At 30.9% G+C, this 24460-nt stretch overlaps 3 protein-coding genes across 11 annotated transcripts; 1 reads left to right on the top strand and 2 right to left on the bottom strand.

Moving 5' to 3' along the window:
- The first annotated feature begins 1237 nt into the window (after positions 1-1237).
- LOC100867549 (uncharacterized) lies at positions 1238-24374 on the top strand. 6 transcript variants are annotated; one of them, XM_086915496.1, is made up of 5 exons: positions 1238-1863; positions 2181-2422; positions 2509-2778; positions 2951-3166; positions 3310-3565. In XM_086915496.1, exons 1-4 carry the CDS (start codon positions 1858-1860, stop codon positions 3162-3164), a joined length of 732 nt encoding a protein of 243 aa, XP_086771622.1. In that variant the 5' UTR covers positions 1238-1857; the 3' UTR covers positions 3165-3166; positions 3310-3565. The 6 variants fall into 6 exon arrangements, with proteins under 6 accessions (XP_086771622.1, XP_086771616.1, XP_086771625.1 ...); XM_086915490.1 differs by having other exon boundaries at positions 2951-5175; XM_086915499.1 differs by having other exon boundaries at positions 1263-1863; positions 2137-2422; positions 2951-5175.
- LOC100872364 (fatty acid synthase) lies at positions 5165-15133 on the bottom strand. Its single transcript, XM_012483682.2, has 19 exons — positions 14717-15133; positions 14401-14651; positions 14073-14304; positions 13256-13674; positions 12725-13018; positions 12447-12654; positions 12198-12358; positions 11779-12096; positions 11198-11703; positions 10799-11103; positions 10297-10695; positions 8876-9903; positions 8543-8775; positions 7765-8461; positions 6854-7682; positions 6292-6752; positions 5950-6204; positions 5626-5880; positions 5165-5549 (listed from the first exon to the last, which is right to left on the bottom strand). Exons 1-19 carry the CDS (start codon positions 14895-14897, stop codon positions 5403-5405), a joined length of 7179 nt encoding a protein of 2392 aa, XP_012339136.2. The 5' UTR covers positions 14898-15133; the 3' UTR covers positions 5165-5402.
- LOC100871411 (citron Rho-interacting kinase) lies at positions 16778-23859 on the bottom strand. 4 transcript variants are annotated; one of them, XM_031915127.2, is made up of 13 exons: positions 23757-23859; positions 23589-23675; positions 22869-23021; positions 22221-22465; positions 21706-22152; positions 21478-21610; positions 19421-21396; positions 18916-19350; positions 18493-18845; positions 18230-18390; positions 17939-18151; positions 17605-17860; positions 16778-17523 (listed from the first exon to the last, which is right to left on the bottom strand). In XM_031915127.2, the coding sequence occupies exons 3-13, from the start codon at positions 22957-22959 to the stop codon at positions 17415-17417; spliced, it is 4419 nt and encodes a 1472-aa protein (XP_031770987.1). In that variant the 5' UTR covers positions 22960-23021; positions 23589-23675; positions 23757-23859; the 3' UTR covers positions 16778-17414. The 4 variants fall into 4 exon arrangements, with proteins under 4 accessions (XP_031770987.1, XP_086771484.1, XP_086771497.1 ...); XM_086915358.1 differs by having other exon boundaries at positions 23476-23855; XM_086915371.1 differs by lacking the exon at positions 23589-23675 and having other exon boundaries at positions 23757-23853.
- Positions 24375-24460: the final 86 nt, after the last annotated feature.

Genomic DNA, 24460 nt, shown 5'->3' with positions numbered 1-24460 from the left:
CTATGATCTTTTTAAAGATTGTGTATTTCGAAATATATAATACAAAGTTTTAAGATATCGCGTACGAAAAAAATAGAGAAATGCTTAATATTTGGGAATTTGCCTTAGAATGCTTTGCAATGCTATATAAGAGATATGGTATTATACTTCTAGAGAATGTAGAAGTGAAAAAGTTAATTAAATAAATTTTAGAAATGAAGCAAAAATTGATCGTCAGCATCATTTTTGTCAATGATATTTATTTTATCTAGCGAGGATAAAATGAAAGTAAATAAAATAGAATGAGAAGTGAGATTTATCACCATCTATTGGAGGCAAAGATTTCTATCTCTAAAATTAATCGGAAGATGGCACTGATTCTTAATATTCTTCTTTATCCTGTTAGAGATCCTTTTTTATCTTTTGAAGAAATGTTTTTATCACTCGAGAGATGGCACTACACGCGAATTGAATTTGTATAAATATTACATATGAGTACCATGTGAAAATTCGTATAAAATTCAGTTGCACTATATTTTTATACGAAATTGTATTTATACAAAAATTTAATCTGCTATTATTATGCTGTTATTATTATTATAATATATATTAATATATTATAATTTATATGTTTACGTATATGTATATGTATATCATATTCTATTTATACATCCACATTTACATCTGAAGTGAAATATATATATTTTTGATATTTATATTATACATATATCTAAAGTATTTAATTTTTCTTATATTATGCATTATAGAAAAAATATTATAAATAACTTATATTTATGTTATATTTGAATCTACTATTTTAGTATTGTTCTCTAAAGTATTATGTTTAGAATTGATAAATACATTTTAGAATGATATTAAATTTATTTTAAGAAATTAAATGAATTTGTATGGCTTGATATTTTCGTAAATGATACTATTTTTTTATATTTTTTTCTTGATTCATTACATAAGTTTAATTAAAATCAACATATTCACAATCATTCACAATTCTGTCACAAATTCGTAAAGAAATATTATAAAAATATTATATGTTATAAATAAAATTATGAATTTTCATAATTTTAACTTTTATAATGATATATTTTAATGATATAAATATCGTATTACATATTATATATAACTATATATTATAAAAATTATATTTAAATGCATTGTGATTTCTTTTTGATGAGATTATTCCAGACATTTGTAGAATCAGACATGTGTTTCGCCGCGATGCGTATACGCATGTGCAAGCATTTCTATAGTTGTGTTCGCTGTTTAAAGGTTGTGAGAATATAGTTAAGTAAAGTAGCGAATGAATGTTGTTGTTCCGCAATGCAGTTGATCTTGTGATTTGCGTATGCTTGCGATTTTTATAACGTTTGCACGCATTCACGAAACAAATCACGCGGACTATTAATTAAAAAACTATTGGTTGATGTTAATCTTACACATAATTGTTTGATCTATTGTGGTCTGCGTGAGAGAAAAACAAACAATTCTCCACGATCTTTCTCGAACAATGCATCGCATATTATAGAACGAGTGTCACAGATAAATATATTATTACTCGATCTAATATTTGAGACTTTTTTTGTTCGGTTTAGCGAGCATTTGCATATCGTTATACTCTACATTCTTTATTGAACTACTATAAGTAGGTAATAGAGGTTAGCGTCTTGCAAATAGTTCAAGGATTCGTATCGTGCGACGAAGTGTCTTGAAATATATTTGTTATACATTTTTTTTCCAAGATTTGTGCCAAAATCGTATGTTACACAACACAAATATTTTTGTGAAATTCTTCAAAGACATTACTTATCACATCGCACATTTGAAGATTCAAGTATTTTTTCAAGTTCTTGGTGATTCCAAATGACAGTAGGCAATTTATTATTTACAAGTTTTATATATTGATTTAAAAAAGTTACAATAAGATATTTTATTAAAATATATTATTTGTATTTGTGATTTTATAAAAATTTTATCAATATGATTACATAAAAAAATACTTTAAACAATTATCAGTTACAAATATTGTTATTTTTATAAAAAATACAATCAAATATTCAAAGAATTTTTATATTATAATTTTTTAAAAACAAATTGTTATATTTGAAATTATTTGTCGATCTTTACTATAAAACATGGCAGCACTATCTACGCAGTATCAAATCTATTCTCCTACTCCGGTTCAGAATGCAATGGGAGGAGCGAATCTTCATACCCCTCCATCCATATTTCAACATATGATGGGTCAACAAAGTGCTTCACAACAACCAGGAACATGGATGCAAATGCCACAAGTACCTCCAATGTCAATACCATGGAGTGTGCCATCTCTCCAACAACCAGAATTAGTAAGATTTACTGGTGGACCAAGTTTAGAACCAATTCCTCATCAAAAGAGAAAACTTGAAACTTGTGATCTGTTAGATATGTAAGCAAATAATAAATAATAATATATAATAGAAAAAAATTTTTATTTTATTAATATAATATTTAAATAAATATGGAATATTATAGGAGGCAAACAAAACAGTTTATAACAGAAGAAAAAATGGCTGCACATTTTAAAGATTTGCATATTAGTTCCAATTATCAACAACATTCGCCTGTACCATCAACTTCAACAGCTGATACACAACCAATTCCTTCTAGAGAATTGAATATGGAATTAGAAATAGATGCAGCTAATACAGATCAATTAAAATCTGGACCTAGATTGATTCTTTCAGAAGAATTGAAAAGACTCAAAAAAGAACCTATTTTGCCAAATTCCTTATTGTCCAAATTGTAAGTGTAAATATATTAAAGAATAATATATATATATATATATATATATATATATATATATATATATATATAATATATGTTTAGTGAAATATTGCTTTAAAATTTATTTATTTTATTATAATATATTTTTTTTTAATAAAAAAGATAAAATTTAATAGTTTTTCTCTTTCAGGGAGAGGCCCTCCATGGCTTTAGTTCTTTGGGAGCCGCCGAACAGACATCTTCGTATATTACCGACTAGGGATACACCCACTCCAATTCCTAATATTTCTGATGATAATAATAACAACAACAACAACAACAATAATAATAATAACGAAGCTATTTCTGATCTAAATCAAACTTTATTGAATAATTCGTCAGGTTTCGAACCAATGGAATTATGAAGGTAATTTATTAAAAAATTGTTTTTACATTCTCGTATATCGTTAAAGAAGAAAGAATGCGATATTATATTTTAACATGTATGTAAATTAAAAAAAAAAAGTTATATCTTATATTTTTTATCTGATACTAACATGCTTACATAAGGTTGAGTAAAGTAAACGGATGGCAATCCTTTTTATTAAGTGAAAGTAAGTAAATTATATTCACTTTCTAAGTTATTATTATTAAGTGAATTATTCAGTTAATTTATATTATTATTCTACTTATTGATTACATAAGAATATAAAACTGTAAACAAAATAACATCAGCAAGTTCCTTTTGTATATTATGTATGATTTGTTTGCGTAAATTTATTGAAGAAAAATGAATAAATAAAAAAAAAAAATTTTCTTCAATAAATACACGTTTATGGGTTTATTTAAAACTCAGTATTATTATAATTATTATTAACTCTCGAATCACTGATCAGAAAATAGCTGACCTTGGTCATTTTTGATCCATATCTTACTTGTAGATATTAAATATCATTTACAATATCAAAAACATGAATCAAAAATGACTTGATTTCTGAATGAGAGTTAATACAGCATATTATAATTATATCTTTGTTATTAATAATGTTTAATTTCATTTTGTTACAATTGAAATTAAAATACGGTGATGATTACACAATATATAGAGTGATACAAATGGACAGAAAATGATTGTATATGCAAAAGTTAAAAAAGAAGAATACAATTTTTTTATTTAAAATTTGATTTTTAAGTAAATTAAATTTGAAAAAAAAAAACTTTTAAAATACAAGTGAATTTAGCTAATTTCTGATTGAATAAAAATAATAAAATTAAGTAAAATTTAAATAAATTTAAAAATTTTTTTTATTTAAAAATAGTTTTTGATAAAATCGAACGAAATATAGTAGTAGTATTGATAAGTATTTGATTATTAATTATTATTATTAATCAGTATCGCTTAGTATTGATCATTCATTGAAGATTCATAATTAAGATGGATTTAAGACTATCATCAACAAACACACAGTATTCTTACATTCATTTAAATATATTTTAATAAATGTGGTTTAATTATCTGCAGTTTAATTATTAAATGAGAAGCATTTTCTGTATGAGAAAATTATTATAAAATACTTAATATATAATTCAGTGTTAATTATTTATGAATATTTTTAAATATATATATTCAATCTTAATTTTTTCAATAATTAAGCAATGAAATTTTCTTTATTAGTTAATTATCCAATATATTTTAATCTTTAATTCTATTCTATTAGTTTTAGTTATTTTCACACTTATTAATAATTTATAATATTTAATTGAAAATTAATCAATTCCAATTGTAGTTGAAAATGAAACAAAACTTTAAATGAAAAAATTTTATTCCTTTATTTTTAATCTATTTTTGCGTATTAAAATTATCTTCTGTTCTTTTGTATTATCCATCCTAAAATATCATCTTGTATATAAATGAAAATAAAAATAAATAATAAACAATAAAACAACAACTAAAAATAAGAAGAAAAAAAATTACTCGTAATACAATAAATATTGGATAATTTCCTGAAAGTGCCTGAACTAAAAATTAATGGAATTTAAATTTAATCCTGATATAAATCAAAACTTAGAATTTTTTTTGTAATTTGCTAAACATAGAAAATGAAGACTAAAAGTAAAAATAAACATAACGATAAGTTGTATGGTCAAACAGAATCCTTCTCAATAAATATAAGATAACTTTCGGATATTTTAAATCACTTTGGAAAGTTATCCAATGTTTAATGTAATATAATTTTATTTCTTTACTATGTATATGTATAAAACGTAATCTTAAGATTCTATAATGTATAAGATTGTATTATATATAATTCAATTTGTTGCATGAATGATGATCCATTGTTTGTCATATGGGGATGATCTAACATATCAATATCTGATATGTTTGCGATTGTATGATTTTGCATAAAAATATGATAACACTACATTAACATTTAATTCTTTATTTATTTATTTATGAATGAGAGGTATATACAGATAATAATAGATATATCGTTAAAGAATGAACATATATATATATATATATATATATATATATATATATATATATATATATATATATATATATTCGTGCTATTATTTTATATTATATTACTTTTTTTTACGATATATCTTTTAATTTAATAAGTTTTTACGATAAAATTTCTTAATCTTTGCCTACTATTTTAATTCACAGTTTGGAACAAATTTTCCCTAAAGATTTTCTCATCCTCCAAAGGTTCACCATTAATAACCGCTGCGATTTTTTTACTATTCAACATGGAATTGTGATTTCCTTCTATTTTATGCACTGTCACGATTCCAGTAGTTAACTATATAAAAATAATAATTTCATTGTATTATCCTACGAATTAATTATTGATATTAATTAATTCAATGTAATGTAACCTTTCGTAATCCATAAGTTGGATCTTCCATTTCTATAGCTGGTACCGTTGGTGTTAACAACGTGATAGGCGTTCTAAGAGGTGGTAAAGAAGTAGGATCATATGTGTCCAACGCAACAAGTCGTTTATAAATAAACGATATAATAGCTTTGAAAATTTCTGACGAGTACATCTTTAAAATATTCTGGGACGAGTGTTTCATCAATATATCCAACTTTTCGTCCCAATTATTACACTTGTTTAATTCAAATTTGAACTGGAAAAAAAATCAATTAGTACAAATGAGTCGAATTTTATGCGATGAATTATGGAAAATACAATTCACTTTTTCGACAGTGGATGATTTAATGATGTTTAGTATTTCGATGAGGAATTTATTTTGATACTCGTTTTCCGTGGTTGCCGAAAGATATTTTCTCTTTATAGCTTTCATGTAGTCGGGAGATCCGTCAATTAACGTGAGATTTCCAATTAGAATGTAAGGTTCTAATTTCCTAACTAGTTCTATGGCTATAACCGATCCGTATGAATATGCAACTATGTTGAAATCTCTACGATCTTTGCTCCTTGCTAAAACATGCTGGAAAAGATAGAGAAACGAATTATATTTTTTTATCCCGAAATCTATTCTTCTCATTTTTAATAATTATTAATTATTAAAACATACAGGCAAAAGACATTCAGCCATTTCTTCTACGCTATTATTAGCGTCGTATATTCCCAATTGCAAACAAGTGGCAGGTATTTTTAACATTGGAATTAACGAGGAGAAAATAATGTGAGAGCCTTCGAGACCTGACATAAGAAATACTTCGTTCTTTTTTTCGCCACATTTAATAGGAAGCTCTATGAAATACTGATTTTGTAATATCGATACGTTCAGGCTTTTCATAAATAATTTCATGCCGCTCAATCTTTCTGTGTCGATTTTCAACATTTTAACTGATTCCTTATTTTTCATAGATATTTCCACAAGTTTGGCTATGTTTAAGATTCTAATCTCTTGTGCACTTAGAAACATGTCGAAATCTCTTTCTAGAGTTTGTTTTATCTCTACGGCAATCATAGAATCCATACCCAATTCAGCTAAGGAAGTAGTCGGACTCACTCTCTTCAAGTCCTTTATATCTGTTGTTGTTATAAAAGAACAATTTAAAAAAAAAATTCCCAACAAAAGTGGGGAAAATTATGATTTTATTAAAAGGAGATAGGCGAAGAATCATACTTACTCATGATATTCATCACTGCTTCAAGAACATTCGTAACTTCTTTTACGTTACCTTGTTTATCTGCAATCATTAAGCTAGATACGATTGGTTTACTCTGACACAAGAATTTCTCAATTTCTTCTAAAAATGAGGATATGCTTTGATATATGGTCCCACTGATGATTATCTGTTTGTTCTTCAATGTTTTTGCAGCGAGACCGACATCTTTTATAAGGCCCCATTGAATGGCCATTCCAGGAAGGCCTTCCTCCACTCTTCTTTCGCAAATTCTCTCCATTATTCCATTTCCAAACGCATAATTACTTTGACCGATATTACCCTTGCCGCACGCGATAGAGGAAAATACAACGAAGTGGCGAAGTTTCGGACAAATCTTTCTCGAGAGCACGTCCAGGGTTTTGGTGATCGTGGCCTTGGGTTTTACAACTTCCTCGAACGATTCCGCGGTTTGATTCACCATGAAACCATCTTTCAACAGGCCTGCCAGGTTGAATATACCATCCACGGGCGCCTGTCTCTCTGCCGATCTCAATATAAACTCGCAATCCTCTAATTTCGATGCATCCTTGCCAGAGATGATCGAAACGTTAATATCATAAAACTTCCACATCTCTACCTTCATTTTTTGATAACCAGTTTGGATTCCGTTTCGAGAGACTATTACTAGATTCTTTGCGCCATGAAAGATCAACCAATCCGCAAACTCTAGGCCTAATCCTCCTAAACCGCCTACGATTACGTAGGTTCCATCCTTGGAAGCGTTGAAACGAGGATAACTAAGAATCGGCTTAGTTACAGGCACGTTCTCATCTGATATTTTAATTAGAATCTGCAAAGAAGAAATTAACCAGATCATCTCGGAGACAAAGCGTTTATCTACGAAGGGAACAAGTGGAAGTAACGTGACTCACCTTTCCAATATGCTTGCCAGCTGCCATGTACCTAAACGCTTCCTCCAATTGATTTTTTTCAAAGCATTTTCTCACCAGAGGTTTAACGTTTCTTTCGGCTATTTGCTTGTTGATAAAATGATACAATTCTTCCTGTATCTGTTTGACAAAACCGAAGATTATGGCATCGAGTATCACCGAATGGAAGCTAATTTCTTTCAAGAATATCTCCATTCCCAGTTGATTGTTAACACTCATGTCAAATTTACCAATTTCCAAGAAACGACCACGGTAACCCAGGCAACGAACCGATGCCTGGAGTTTGTCTTCAGCCAGAGAGTTCAGAACTATGTCCACCCCTTTCCCACGCGTCTGCCTCATCACCATCTGTTCGAAACTCGTGTCTCGAGAATTTCCAATGTGATCGTCGTCTATACTAGGAAACGTCTCTCTGATGAATTTTCGTTTCTCCTCCGTGCCTACTGTTGTGAACACTTCGCAGTTCTCGGCGAGGGCCAGATTGATGGCAGCTTGGCCCACCGCCCCGCTTCCACTATGGATCAGAACCTTCTCGCCCTTCTTCAATTTTCCAAAGTAGAAAAAGGCGTAGAAAACCGTGAAATAAGCGGATGGAACGGTCGCTGCATCTTCCAGGGACCATTCTTCTGGCACGGGCCATAGGGTCAATTTATTCGGTATGACTAGATTGGATATACTCCTGAAAATTGTAATCAATTTGTCGGACGTTAAGGTCAAATTAGAGATCTGATTCTTAAGATATTTGATATTTCTTTCTCACTTGCTTTTCACGAATCCCATCACTCGTTGCCCGTTTGCATCGATGCCGCAAAATTCGAAGCCAATGAAACAATTGTCCATTCTGGATTTCATTATGGTTTCCGGCATCAATTTTCCAGTGGCCAACATCACATCTCTGAAGTTCAAAGAAGCGTATACCACCCTCACTGCGTCTTTCCTGTCCGGTTGAATCGAGCCCTGTAGCCACTGGAGGGAACTTAGATCTCCCCTTACCTGTTTGCATAAAGCGTAATTAAAAAAAAGAAAAAAAAAGATAATATCGAGAATAGAATATTTTTCTCAAGCTTGATTGAGAAAATGAATGTTTACACACCTTGAGATCGACATAGCCGTGAGGCATCAAAGTTGGCTTCGGCTCCGGATAAGGCAGATGTCTGTACGTCCCCCAGACTTTTCCCGGCCTCAACACGTTGTAAACGATATCTACGTCGAGCTGCTTGGAATAGAATGGATCGTCCAACGAGAACTTGGGCGCATTTTCATCTTGGATTATCACAGTCCTCACAATATCGCCGTTAGGCTCTCGTGTCAAGCATTTGACCAAGCCTTGAACACCATTCTCGAGATCCCCTTCAGCGACTAATATTAATCTGATCGTTTCGTTGACGTCTTTGTCCTTCTTCATAACTTCCTTCACTTCCTCCACCCAACCGAATTCGTCGTTGCACACGTATACCACTTCCGTGTTTTGGGCTTGCTTCTCCGCCGCCTTCCTCAGAAGCAACAGGATTCGATCGTTGCAACTCTTCTCCAATACGATCTTCAGATTGTACGTTTGAAGAGCGAGGAAGAGATCCTCGTTTACGACGCTCTCTTGAAGCAGAATAAAACCTTGACTACTCGTCGCGAGCAAAAATTGTTCCAAGATGTCTATTCTCTTGCTTGTTATAATGTCGTGGCCGGCTATCATAAAAACGCTCCCGTCTTCCGGTAATTTATTCGGTTCGATTAGAGCGACGTGCTTGGAAAGCGATAATTTTTCGCATTGTTTCGGATCCGCGGCCAGAACCAAGCTTGGACGAATCATCGCAACGTTGTTCAACGTCTTTTCGACGATAGGGATGAAGGTTTCCTCGGCCGGTACTTTGTCGTTCTCATGTAGCAATTCGACGATTTTTGGGTTGTTTATGTTGTGACACTCCAACGCGAGATGAGTGGACAAAATGGCCATCTCCTCCATCGATACCTGCGCTCTGTCGCGATTCGCTACAAATTTGTACTCTTCCAAGATAGGCGCATCCATTTGTTTCCGCCGTTGAATAACATTTGCCTTCACTCCACTAATCTCGATTCCGCCGGACAATATCACGTCATAATCGTTGTATACCGTGACTGGGATTACTGTAAAGAAAAGTTCAATATTCTTAAACTTCCAAGAGTGGAACTTTGAAAATAATCGATAGTTTTAGAATATTGTTGTACGAGAGGAAAAACTTCAAGAGTATCTTCTCGCAAGAAGCATAGTGACGTTCATCCGCGAAAATTATTTTAAATTGGAATTGGAGCTGGAACAGAGTTGCTGCGTGATGAATTATTCTTTTGAAAAATGGCGAAATACCCTCGAGAAGAGAAATAAGTGATTAAGAGTCAATGACATCTAATTTTATCTAACGTAGCAATGGCGATATTTCTCGAAATTCGTTGCAGGAGGAGTTTCTATCATTTTTAATTGGTGAAAGAGATAATTCGTCGATCGAAGTCTGAATATATTTCGAAAATATATTTTCAACGTACCATTGTTCTTCTCGGTAAGATGCCGAATAATCTCATTGTGAAACTTCGTATCGATCACTATCTTGCGAATCGCTGTTGGTACATACAACGATTTAGTATCAAAACCTAATATCTTCATTTGTAACATGTTATCCATAAACACGGCCCAATTCTTCATCCAAGAGATGTGCCCTCTCGTTCCTTTGAGAGAGGAGCTGTTCAGTGCACAGAACGGGCCGGCATACTCGTAGCCACGAAGTCTCAACTCCGTGTATATATCTTTATTGGTCATAATTTCTTCGTCCTCGATCTTTGTGAGAAACTTTTCATCGATCATTTCTTGTCTGGGATTCAACACCTTGCGGATCGTCCCTGTCGCTACTATTGCAGATCCCTCTGTTATTTCGAATTTTCCAGATCCTTGAAACATATCGAGCGATAATAATATATGATTACGTAGGTACAAAGGAAGAGAGTAAGAGTTTCGTTGTAACGTATGATAACTCGATGGAAAGAATCGTACCTTTTTGAATTATGATTTTCAATGAAACGGTACCGGTTGAAGAAATGCTTGTTGCACGTTCGAACTTGATATTCTCAAAGACAACCGGCATATCATCGCAAAATTTCCCATCCCTTAAACTAAGCATGTCCCAAACCATGACCAGATAGCCCATGGCCGGAATTAAGTTTCTTCCATCGATAACGTGATGCGTTATGTATTCGTAGTTTTCATCCTTGAGGTTAATGTCGATTACTCGTTCCGCTGTGATAACCCTCTGACGTTGAATGTTGATTTCCGCGTACCAATCCTCGGAGTGCTCCCATCTGAAATTCAACGACGATTCTCGTTCCATTAAAAAAAAAGAAAAAAAAAGAAACGAAGTGTCGATTTGCACTCACACCAGATTCGCGTACACACCTGATGTAAGGAGAGATCATGGAGGTGCCACGGCTGACAGGGAACTCGACGTGAGGATAAATATTGGCGAGTTGTAATTGGAAGCCGATATTGTACAATTTTCCAAGGGCTTGCAAAAAGTATTCCGCGTTATCTTTGTGATTTCTGTGAACCAACGAAACGTTTATCACGTTCTGATCCAAAGACCTTTTCAAAATTGCCTGGAGGAGGCCGTGAGGCGCTATTTCAATGGTTATGGCGTCGTTCGGGATCATGGTCGCCGTTTCCGCGAACAAGACCGCATTCAACAAATTATTCGTGTGGTATTCAGCGGATGAATACTTGGCGGCTTCCGTGTGCCACTGACTTTGCGGTACGGAAGTGCTCACCCACTTGGAACTTCTTGCTTTTGGATTGGGAATAACTTTCTTCAGATGCGACAATAACTTCGGCCCCGCGTCTGCGATGTAACGACTGTGATAAGCTATATTGCTGCACAACACTTCTTTCGCAAAGATGTTCTTGGCCTGAAACGATTGAACCGATTGGAAAATTGGTCAGGAACAGTCGAGCTTCGACAAATGGAAAATCGGGTATCGAACCTGTAACTTGGCAACGAATTCCTTGATGGATTGAATTGGACCACTTATCGTACAGCTATCATGGCCATTGTGGCAAGCGACTTCGATATCGGTCGGGCATATGTTCTTGATCTCTTCGTATCCAAGACCGATCGCCGCCATGGATCCTTGGATCATTTTAGTCTCGATGGAAGCTAAACCCCTGGAATACGCTGCGAGTATCATTTGTTCGGCCGTGAAACATCCGTCCGCGTAAGCGCAGCCAAGCTCTCCGACGGAATGGCCGATCATGTTGTCCGGCTCGATACCCACGCTCGTTAACAAATCAACGAGGCCAATCTGAAGAAACATCGCATTTATTTACGACAAGCGAGTCGATCCGTTGAGTGATAATTAATTATCCAGAAGAAGAAGAAAGTACTCGAAAGTTTTCAAGTCACCTGAATAGCAGCGATTCCAACGAACGAATTCAAAATGTTATCGAAAATCTTTTTATCCTTATTGGTGATGATGTCGATGATATCGATACCGTGTGGCTTTAACACCTTGTCACATTTGTGGATAACCTTGGCGAAGATAGGGAACCTCATCAATGCTTCGCCTGAGTTGGATTTTCAAATTCGATTTATTATTGACGAGTATTGAGATTTGCTAATTTTTATATCGAATTGAAATTTCTGAACGCGTACCCATGCCGGCCCACTGCGACCCCATTCCAGAGAAAACGAACCAAATCGGTCTTTTCGCGTCCGAATATTCTTGAATCTCCCTCGACGGTTTCTCCGATATCTTAGATCCAACTATAGTGTAGCCCCTGAACATGTAACCGGGTATATTTTCGCAATAAACGTTGTACAAAAGTCGAATGTATTCCACGTCTACCGGTATACTTTCGATCTGCGAAAAAATCCATTCTCATTTTTACGCGTTAATTTCCTTTTGAAATTTACAATATAGATTCACATACGTGACCGAGAAGAACTTCCAACGCTTCCTCGGTTCGGCCCGACACGATCACTAATCTGGGCAGATCGTCGGAAGGCGCTCCATTGTTCACTTTTTCTTTCGTGTAGGACTTCAACAGAGCGTGAGCATTGGCGCCACCGAAACCAAACGAGTTTATCCCTACGTAACCACCTTCCCATGGGGTTGGCTCCGTGATCACTTCGACTTTCCCCTCCTCGATGCACTTGACGCCTTTCAAGCCACTTATAAAGTTTATGTTCGGCGGAATTATACCGCTTTCCATCGCGATGATTACCTTAAAGTGCAGAGTAAGCGAGAAGAGTAATTAATTGAAAAAGAATTCGTTATTCTTTTTTCTCTATTGTTTCGATATCTGTTCAAAAAAATGTATATCTCTCATTTCCATTGGATACATTAAATTACCTATCGTAATTAATTTATTAATACTTTATTAATCGTTTAATTCTCAATCTTTATACCATATCGAATTGTTGAAAGAAATTTGGAAAGCGTCATTTCAACATTTTCGTACCTTGGCTATCGAGCAAAGGCCACTGGCTGGTTCGCTATGCCCTAGATTCGACTTGACCGTGCCAATCCTGAGAGGAGTGGTTCTGTTCTGGCAGAAAACTTTATCGATGGCGTTCAGCTCTTCGGGATCACCGATCGCAGTTCCGGTACCATGAGCCTCCAAGAAGGCCAATTTGGTGGGCGATATGTCGCAGTCCTTGTAGAAATCTGTGAGAAGCTGTTGCTGTATATTGCTGGCGGGGAACGTGATCCCCTGCTCCTTGTACCCATCGCAGTTGGTCTTCGTGTAGACGAGCTCCGCGTAGATTCTCTTCGCATGCTTCGCCTTTTGCAAGAGGATCACGCTGATCGCCTCGCTGCGCCCGTAACCGTTCGCCCTCGCGTCGAAACTTTTGCATCGACAATCCGGGGATAATACTCCTGATATTTTAAATCGAAAACGATCCATGATTTGAAGGCCTTTTTATATACGTTTCATAAAATAAAAAGGAATTCGAATTGCCATTTTAATGATAAATCATGCATTTCTGAGGATTAAGAGAGACGCGAATTTGTTATTTGATCATCGATTGAAGTAATCGAATGTTCTTTAAAGAAAAAAGAAGGAAAGAAAGAAAGAAGGAACAACTGTATGTTATATTTGTTATAATTGCCAAAGTGAAATGCCAAAGTAATAGTCGGATTTAACGATAAAATGATATGCATTTGTGGAGATCGTTGTCGTTATTCGATCGAATAAATGAAATAAATAATCAAATGTTCTTTATAGAAAGAAGAAGAAAAAAGAGAAACCGATTGGTAAAATTGTTGCCATTTACCGAGACGAGCGAATTGGAGAGACACGTAGGGATGAAGGCAGAGATTGGAACCACCCACGATCACTGCGTCGCACGTTCCATTTCGAATCAATCTGTAACCTTGATCCAAGGCGAACATACTTGAACTGCAGGCTGTGTCGATCGTGTAAGAGGGGCCATGCAGGTTCATGAAATACGATATCCTGTTGGCCAGCATGGCTCTGCTGCATCCGGTGATACCTAAACCGTTCGCCTAGAATAATATAGAATGATATTTGGAATAGGGATAATAAAAGAAAATGAGATATTGAAAATGATATATTCAGAAATGACGACGTAAAAATGTTACTTGTAACTTTTCGTAGAACCAAGTCTTTTCCGACTCGCTGACGCAAGATCCTATAACTACTCCGGTATTGCTGCCCTTGAACAGTTTAGGATTTATCCCTGCATCGATAACGGCTTCGTAAGCGTGTTCCATCAACAGCCGGCACATAGGGTCCATGGTATGAGCTTGCTTGTAATGGACACCGAAAAAAATGGCGTCGAACTTGGTTAAACCGGACACTTTCCCGCCAGCTTTCGGGATTTCCGCGTGATCTGTTCGAAATTAACGAATTTATCTCATCTCCATTCTGAACAATTCCAAGTTAAATTTCGATTACCTTGCCCCCATCTTTCAGAATTGTCTGTGATGAGGTCCACCTTGTTCATCAAATTGTTCTTCAACTCTATTATATTCCTGCTTTCTGGAAATCGTCCAGAGATTCCTGTGATCACCACCTCCTCCCCCGGTTCCGTTATGGCGTAATTTATCTTTAACGAATCTCGTACGTTGGAAGACATATTTGTTCGCGTTTTGAAATTAATATCCCTCTAAATTCTATTTTTTTTTTTTTTTTTTTGACCTCGTTTGGTCGAATTTTTTTCAGTGCAATCAATCGTCGGTGTATGTTACAAGATGAAGTAATAACGAATAAATACAAATAAGAATATGAAGTAATAATTAAAATAGAAAAAAAAAAAAGGATATCTTAGAGATAATAAATGGCGAACCGAAACCAAATTGGATATATGATTGAAGATTTGGTATCTGAGAAAGGTTTTTTATAACAATGTCTCTCCCCTCTATGTGAAAAGAATCATTTCTTGAATGTTCTCAAAATTTGCATAATTAATGATTACCCGGTCGAAATAATTTTTGAAAGTCTAATCGATTGGGTTCATCGTTCTTATGTTAGCACTGGTAAAATTTAAATTGACCGAAAAATTTTTTTTAGATTTGTATATATCATCGATTAAAAAAATTAGGCCATATTTTTTCAAGAGTATTTTATTATGATAAACTATCTAATAAACTCTTAATAAATACTACTATACTACTGTGGGATATACATGGCTGAACGTGTCTCAGAAAGGGGCTTAAGAAATCGAAAACGTAATGATTAAAATCTAGGCTAAAATATTGAAATCACGAATCAGATATGTAATACGAATTAAAGACGAATTAATATTTCTAATTACTCAAGATTACGTTTTCACAAAATACAATATATGATACATCAATCGATTCATTTTCATAGAAAACGAAAATTAAAAAATAAAATTATTTTGCCAAAATTTATTTTTATTGAAAGATTTAAGAAATTAAATAATTAAAAATTTATCAAATTTTTGTTCGCCATTTTATGCTTTATTACGATATATTTTATTTCGCTGTATCGCGAATTAAATCAAAGATAAGGTATCCATTTTAAATCAAATTAATGGAATAATCGTCAGAGATAATTGCATTTTTTTTTTTTTTACGAATATCGAATTTATTTATCGATTATTATTCTCATACTTTTCTCATTTGTTCATACATTAAATAAAATAATATGTAATAATTTTGTTCATATATTAAATAAAATAATGTTTAACAATTTTTTTTTCTTGCGCCAAAATAAAAAGAAAAAGAAATTGTATTGAAATTAGCACAATATAAGTATAATAAGCAGCATGTTGAATGATTGCCTTTTTAAATGAATATTCAGAATATAATGATGTCGATATAATGATGTAAAAGGTGAAAGGCGACCGGATGTTGCATTATTCTACATAATTATTTGCCCTGTTTGCCCTGTTGTTGTATTTAATATAACAAAATATATTTAAATTTTTATTTGAAATTCAAGTTCAAAAAATTACAATAAATAAATAAATATAATAATGATATTATAATAAATTCAAATAAAAGTTAACTATATTATAAAAATAATAATCAAATTTTATCACAATAAGGGCTATATATCGCTCATCAAAAATATTGGAAAAATAAATATTATTATAAATAAATAAATGATAAATTTTTATATCTTATGTAAATTCAAACCTTATTTGTTTATGCGCTCTTTAAATCAAATTTTATAAAAAGAAATCATAATATATGCCAATATAAGCAAGTTATATGTTCACTAATGGCAGTTTGATTATCGTGATATTATAGTTTAATCGATAAATTATTCATAAAATGAACTTTAATGATCACCATATCAATGCTATTCCTTATATACATTCTATGACATAATGATTAAATATTCCTTGTGATCATTTTTCATTATACAAATTACAATTACAAATTAATACACTTATGCTCATATAATAAAAGAAATGTAATATTAATTAATATTGATAAAAGAATGATTAGAAATGATGATGAAACATATCACACACATACACACACATTTATTTTCTTAATAATAATATTTTATTTTAAACTACAAAATTACAAAGATTTTTTATCAATATAGGAATTCGAAAATATATTATATATTTATTATAGTTACAGTTTTCTTTGATAATATTATTATAATCAATATATTTCTTAAATCTATGCATAGATTTATCAGTATTAAATACCAATATTAAATCTTTTTTATAAAAACTATATAAATATAAAGAAAGTTGCATTTGTAAAAAGTAAAGAACTACTTTTGCAACACGTATAAATACAACAAAATTTGGTCAATTAATACTACACGATCATTCTTCTTTATATCAAATTACATCTCATGTGTTTAAATAAAAGAATATTAAATAAAGTAAAAAAAAAAAAAAAAATTCTATTCAAAAAATTTCAGTACATTTGTTGTAATTATGTATTAATTACAAGTTACTTAGAAAAAAAAAATATATATATATATATATATATGTACTATTTAAGTTAAATATATAAACATAACTTATGACACATTAAACTTTTGTTTTTTTTTTTAATTGTTACTAATTACTTTTTTACAATCTTGATCTTAATTCTTCTAATAGTAATTTTTATAGTGATATAAAAAACACAATATATATTACTTTTAATATCAAAATATTTCAATATTTAGAAACACCAGTAAAACGTACTTTTTTCCCTTGGTCATCTAAAGTCTCCATTAAGCTCGAAGTAAAACTAAATTCTGAACTGCTTTCATCATCGCGATCTCTAAAAAAATAGATTAGTATTTTTAGTAATCTTTATATAATCGATTTATATAATCTTAAATTATATGTTTTAATAACGTACAAAGTGTCCAAACTTGTAAGACTTCCATTTAATTCCGGTATGTTGGAAGAACCTTCAATCTTTAATAATTCTAAGAAAGAGTTCATCGTTGCTATGTAAATTCCTTTTAATCCAGCCACTCCTAGGTAACGAGGACTAGATAATTCGATTAAGATTCGTTCTGGATTCTTGGTTGACAAAGTATATGCCTCCTGATCGAGTTTTACGATTTCCACAGATGAAAAATGAATAATAAACAAATACGGTTTTCGAAAAGCTGTAAAAATTATAAATACTTTTATTTATATAAAACATGATTCTTATATTTTTAACAATGTCATGAGTATTTTTTTACCGAAAGCAAAAGGTAAATGATTCCATGTTGGATCAATATTACGAGTTCTTTGGCCATTTTCGTTTACAAACATTCCAAATTCATTATAGCAAAGCAGAAGCTCTACTTTTCCAGGTACAAGAGAAACATTCAAAACACAAACTGGAAAAATGCCTAATTTAGCTACTCCTGATAGTGCAGCTTTAACCGAACTATCATCTTCTTCTGGAAATTCTGTAACATCACATAAATCGAAACATTAATTATATTGAATTAATTTATTAAACAATTCAATTAATTTTTATTATATACCATCGATACAATAATTTGTAAGATCGATTTGGAAAAATTTATTACATCCTACTATAAGAACATTTTGAGTAAATATAGCACAGCTACATGGTTCAGATGTTTCAAGTTCACGAACTCCAATAAATTCTCCAGAGCCTTCTTCAGTGTACCATTTAAGCAATCTATATTTATAACATATTTATATATAATACATACGTACATATTTATAACATATTATAATATATAGAATATTGAATCATCATAAATAAATTAAATATACTTACATTACGTGGGAAGCTGTTGCTGCGCAAAGCATATCTCTTTCTAACTGATATAAATGGCAACTATCAGTACCAGTTAATATTGTCTTTGTATTAATTGCTGGTCTCGAGCATTCAGCCGCCACTGCATTACTCCTTAACTGTCTTAAACTACAAGATACTAATTGCCTATTTTCCCCAGCTATCATTAAAGCTATTCCCAAATGGGAATGTAAAGTTAATTGATGCACTCTCGTCACTCCACGAATTGCAGTAAGTGTTCGTGATTTAGCACCACAGTACGAAAACAAACCTTCTTCAGCACCCAAAAGTAATACACTCTCTTCAGTCAAATTTACAGCACAATTTAAATCCAACTAAAAAATATTTATATATCATGAATAAATCATATAAGTTATTATTTAAAAATAAAAAAAAATTGCTTACTTGACTTTTTTCTAATCTTAACATAATTTCGTATTTTCTATTTTTATGAATATTATTTTGACTAGTAACAGATTTCAAGGCCTTCATCCAATTTTTCTTATCAGTCTGACTTAAAGCCATTATATCTAAACGTGATGTCGGCCAACAAGTAGTCGATGAATTGGATTCTATTCTAAAGATAAATGGTATATCTGATTTTGCTGTTCCCATTACATCTGGATTGTGTACAGTATCTAATACAGTAAATCCATCTTTCTCGATCAAATCTAAACGATTTATCGGGGCCATTCCAGAAGATGGTTGGTGCTCATAAGTGCATAAACATGTCCCATCTAATCTGAGATATTTTCTTTCCCAACAAGTTCTTGAACGGTCTGGTATTTTCACCCAACTTTCCATCGGTATATTATTCTTATTCTGTGTCTCACATACATCCTAATTTCAAAGATAATCACAAATTATTATAAAATATAGAATTATATGATTAAGATATTAAATGTAATACCATGTCAGCTTTATCTGGTTGATCTATAGCTAACGTTTGAACACTTCCAGATAATGATAAACTTTCGTTACTACTTCTCCAATTTTTACCAAATTGGTTAACAAAACCTCTTGGTAAACCACAAGTTGCAGGAATAGTAACAGCGCATTTTAAATGTGTCATTACTTTACATTCACTGCAAATGGCTGCTCGTTTTCCGAATTGGATAGATTCTAAACATGCAGAACATTTTCCGGCTCGCATTGGTAAACCAACTTCAAATCGATGTGGAATATGATGACCAATCCTTTGCGGCGATAAACGTTTAGATAATGAAGTGGTTGATGGTTCTGTAGTATAATTTATATTTTTAATATCCGGTGCCGTAGGAGACGAGGGTGCGGAAGCTGAAGAGTGCATAGTTTTCAGTGCTAACAATTGATCAGTTAATGTTTTGACTTTGGCGCGTTCTTTTGCCAATTGATTTTCCAATTCACGATATCCAACTGGCATTCCAATACCATTAGGAGGTATATTCTCTTTTTGCTTAGTACCAAGTATTTTATCACACACTGTTTTCTTCTTCTTACTACACTCTTCTAATTTTAATTGCAAATAATCTATTAACTTTGTTTGTTGCTGTCTAGTGCTTTCTGCTTTTACTTCTCTTTCCTGATAAAATTGTCGCATTTCCTCTAAAATGCTTTCCAATTCTGTAATTCTCATCCTAAGTTCTTGGCTTTGATCTATACTATTCTGCAAATCGTTCATTAATACGAAATTCGCCTCTTTCATTTCGTGAACCTTTGTTAGATGCTGACTACTTTCTTCTTTGACTACTCTTGTTTCAGCTTTGGTGATTTCCAAAACTCGCTGCATTTCTGAAAGATCACATTCCAATTCTCCGCATTTATTTGTTAACTCTTCGACTTGTGCGCTTAATTCTTGTACAAGTTTTTTATACTGATCCCTTTGAGCAATCAAACTATTTCTTTCGGTTTCTATATCACTCGTTTCTGATTCAAGTTTCTCAATATTTCGTTCTGCTTCCAGTCTCAATGATTTTTCTTCATTTTGAGCACAACGTGCTTCTCGAAGTTTCGCCTCAGTTGTTTCCAAGTCTTTTTGTAATTTCATTTTATCTTGAATTAGTATATTTTCTCGCGTTTCATGATCACTTGTTAACCTTTCATAATCTGTGAGTTGTTCTTCAAGTACTGTGCACGTTTCTTTCAAAAGTTCAGTGTTCACTTCATAACTTTTAATCTCTTGTTCTAATTTTTCTATTTTCAACTGTAATTCATGTTTTTCTTCATTATGTCTTGTAATACTCTGTGACAAACGCTTATTTTCAGCATTTAAACTATCCACCCGATCTTGATTTAATCTTGCTTGTTTTCGTGCCGCATCCAATTCTCTGCGTAATGAAGCACTCGAAGATTGAAGTTCTTCTATTTGATGATTGATCTGAGTTAAAGCTTTTTGAGCTGAATCAGCTTGCATTTTATTTTTAGAAGATTCTTTCGTAATGTCATTTAATGATGCTTTTGCGCTATCTAATTCTTTAAGTAATTTTCTCGATTTTTCTTCTTCCTCTTTTATTTTATAATCTAATTTCTCAGTTAATTTTTGCTTTTCTTCTTGTAGAGTTTTAATTTTTTCTTCTGCTTTCTTTGCTTCTCTTATTGCAATTCGTTTATCCAAATTTGCATCTGATAATTCTTTTTCTTTTTTCCATAAACTAATTTGTGCTTGCTTTGCAGTTTGACGTTCTACATTCAAATTTTCTTTCATTGTTTGAAGTTCTTGTTCTAATTTTTCTATTTGCTCTTTTGAATGCATATCTATTTTTATTATATCATTCTTAGATATCATATTTGGACTTGGAGTTATAGTTTCCATTTTAAGAGTAGCATTTTCAGCTTCTAATTTTGTAACACTCTGTTCCAAACGTCGTAATAATTCTTCTAAATTTCCAACTTTACGCAAATGTTCTTCTATAAACAAATAAAATGTTTTATTAGATATTATTTTATATTATATATTCATATTATATATATGTTCTCATATAAATATACCTTCTTTTTCAAGAGAATCTTGCAATCTTTTTTGTAAAGCAGCTTTATCTTGTGCAGCTTGTTCCAAGTTTAGAGCATGAGCTTCACTCTGTTCCAAGTTCATCATAGTTTCATTTAAATCAGACTTTATTATCTTAAATCATATTTATAATATATATTTATTATAAATAAAAAAAAAATTATAAAAATGAATAAATAATTATATTGGATTAAATAATATTTACATACCTGTAATTGTTGTTTCAATTGTTCATTTTCAAATTTTGACATTTCTAGCTGTTCTTGCATTGTAGTAATTATTTGTTTTGATGCCATAGCATTATCCAATTGTTTTGATCTTTCTTGTAATTGTTTTTTTAAAGCTTCTATTTCTGTATCTCTAGCTGGTATTGTAGCTTGTATACTATGTAATTGTTCTTGACAATCCTTAAGTTCATTTTGAGCTAATTCTAAAGCAACATTCAATCTTGATTGACGACAGTGATTAGAATCTTGTTCATTTCTAAGTTTAGTTTCCAAATCTGTATTTTTGGCTATTTCTAAATCTAATTTTGCTCTAAGTTCAGCTATTTGATTATGTGAACGTGTAGCTATTTCCTCCAATTTAGTTTCAACACCTTGAACACTTTGTCGACTACGTTCTCTTGTTTTAGCTAGTGATTCTTTATATTGCATCTAATAAAATAAAAATTATTTTAATTTTTTGTTATAAAAATGTGTGATATATAGTATATGCTATTAACCTGAAATACTCTAAGTTTGTGTAATTCTGCATTTGCTGTTTGAAGTTCACATTCTGTTCTTTGCAATCTTGAGCTCATATCATTATTACTGGTGCATAATTCTGTAATTCTTACAGTTTGTGATTCAATATGTTTATTTAACTGTGTAATTTTTTCCTTCTCTGCATTTTCCCATTTGCGTTTAGCATCTTTTATTAAACTTAAAGCTCTAGTTTCTAAATCTCTTCTTTCTTGGCGTTCTAATTCTAACATTATAGGATATAATCTTATATATATATATATATATATATATATATATATATATATATATATATATATATATATATATATATATACATTAAATTTTAGTAATCAAAATCATTAAGATATATATAAATTTCTAAATTTTAAAAATTTAATTTAAAAACAAGTAAATTTTAAAAACAAGTAATAATGATAGTTATCATGGGCTAATCAAGAAGAATCCATGATTTCTTTGTTAATAAAATTGATATAACAATATATAAATTTAGCAATATTCAATTATATAGATATTCATATAAATGGAATAAAAATATAGAATAAAAACATATACAGAATAAAAATTTTTACATTTTAACATTCATTTATTTGTTAAAATTTTTACATATAAATTGCAAATCACTTTACCTAATGTTCTTTTTATTCCACTCAATTCTGATCTTGTTGCAACTAATTCTCTTTCGAGTTGTTGCATAGTGTTATCGATGCGTTGCGACATTATTTATACAGACGCGTCACTCGAGAAGCGCAAAATATTGCAATACATAAGTATATTTTTCCCTGTAACGTAACATACCGTAATATATTTTCTACTTATTTCTTGTCACAAGTATAATAATTTAATTTGTAAATATAATTATCTCGTAAACTATATGTTATTTAAAAAAAGATTTCAAATAAAACTTCTACTGTTTTAAAATGGAAGTAATTTAATATAAACAGTTTTTTATAGATAGATGCATAAAGGATATATGAAATCTTTCAAATTCATTTAAACAAAGATTTTTTGCACAAAATGCACAAAAATAAAAATGTATCAATTAATACAATTGATCATATAAAAATATTTAATTATTGTTAAAACATTTGCGGTAAAAAATATCTAAAAATATCAAGAAATATCTAATTTTATAAAAAAACTAAAGTTTAAAAATTTTTTTTTTAAATATAACAAATTCATTTATAATTATTCATTTATAAATAGATAATCATTAATAATATTAATAATATTTACTTTATGTTTGCTGTAGGATTTGGTCAAAGTATTATTTAACAGCAGCTAATATATTCATTTTATTTTGATTAAAATTATTAATATGTAAAAATACAAATATAAATCAGAAATACTTAGTTTAATCGACGATACAGATCAAACTTCTATTATGTGCATATTGCACAAGCACTAAACTTTACAAAATTCCTACGATTTATAACCTACATGAATAAAATAACACAAGTAATCATGATTTTATCAAATATACAATAATCTTCGATTATATAACAACGTCTTTGTACCATTGTTCATCAGAAAAATAATATATTTAAAAATATATGTTTTGTTTTAACACTATCGCACTCATAACGGTTGTACACCAAACTCCATATTTGTAATTCAAAATTGTATTCAACGTTGAGGAATAATGATTCACGATAGATGGCACTATAATTATGGAATTGTAATGCCATCTAGAATCATAGGCAAAAAGTATTTATTCATCTGAAATAAAAAATATTAATTATTACTATAATCATAGACAAATAAACTCATTATCTTATAAAATTTGACATCTCATTATTATAAAATGGTAGTAAAAATGATTTTTCAAATATAATAATTAATAATTTAATAATTTTTACATTTTAGTATATGTATTTAAAAATTTAATAATAATAAATATGATAATTATATAAAAAGATCACTATTTCAATAACGCATAAATTCTAGATATGAGATAGTACCTATAAAATAATTCACTTATACACATCTCTCTCAATCATAAAAATATAAAAAATTAAATATGCTTATTTCATATGTTTAAATGTATATTTAATGTAAAACATATATATATATCTTTTTTACATATCTTAATATGTTTTATATTTTTGTTTTTACAGGAAACAATAAAATTAATTAGATAACGGAGCCGTTATCTTAACAAAAAAAAAAAAGAATAAAGATAAAGTAAAATTGTGGAATTAATATAAATGTGCCATCTCTT

The sequence above is a fragment of the Apis florea genome, unplaced genomic scaffold (assembly GCF_048593485.1).
Source record: "Apis florea isolate Af1SG1 unplaced genomic scaffold, ASM4859348v1 contig_2153_pilon, whole genome shotgun sequence".
Classification (NCBI taxonomy): domain Eukaryota; kingdom Metazoa; phylum Arthropoda; class Insecta; order Hymenoptera; family Apidae; genus Apis; species Apis florea.
The sequence above is the reverse complement of the archived record's forward strand: the minus strand, read 5'-3'. Positions and strand labels throughout refer to the sequence as shown.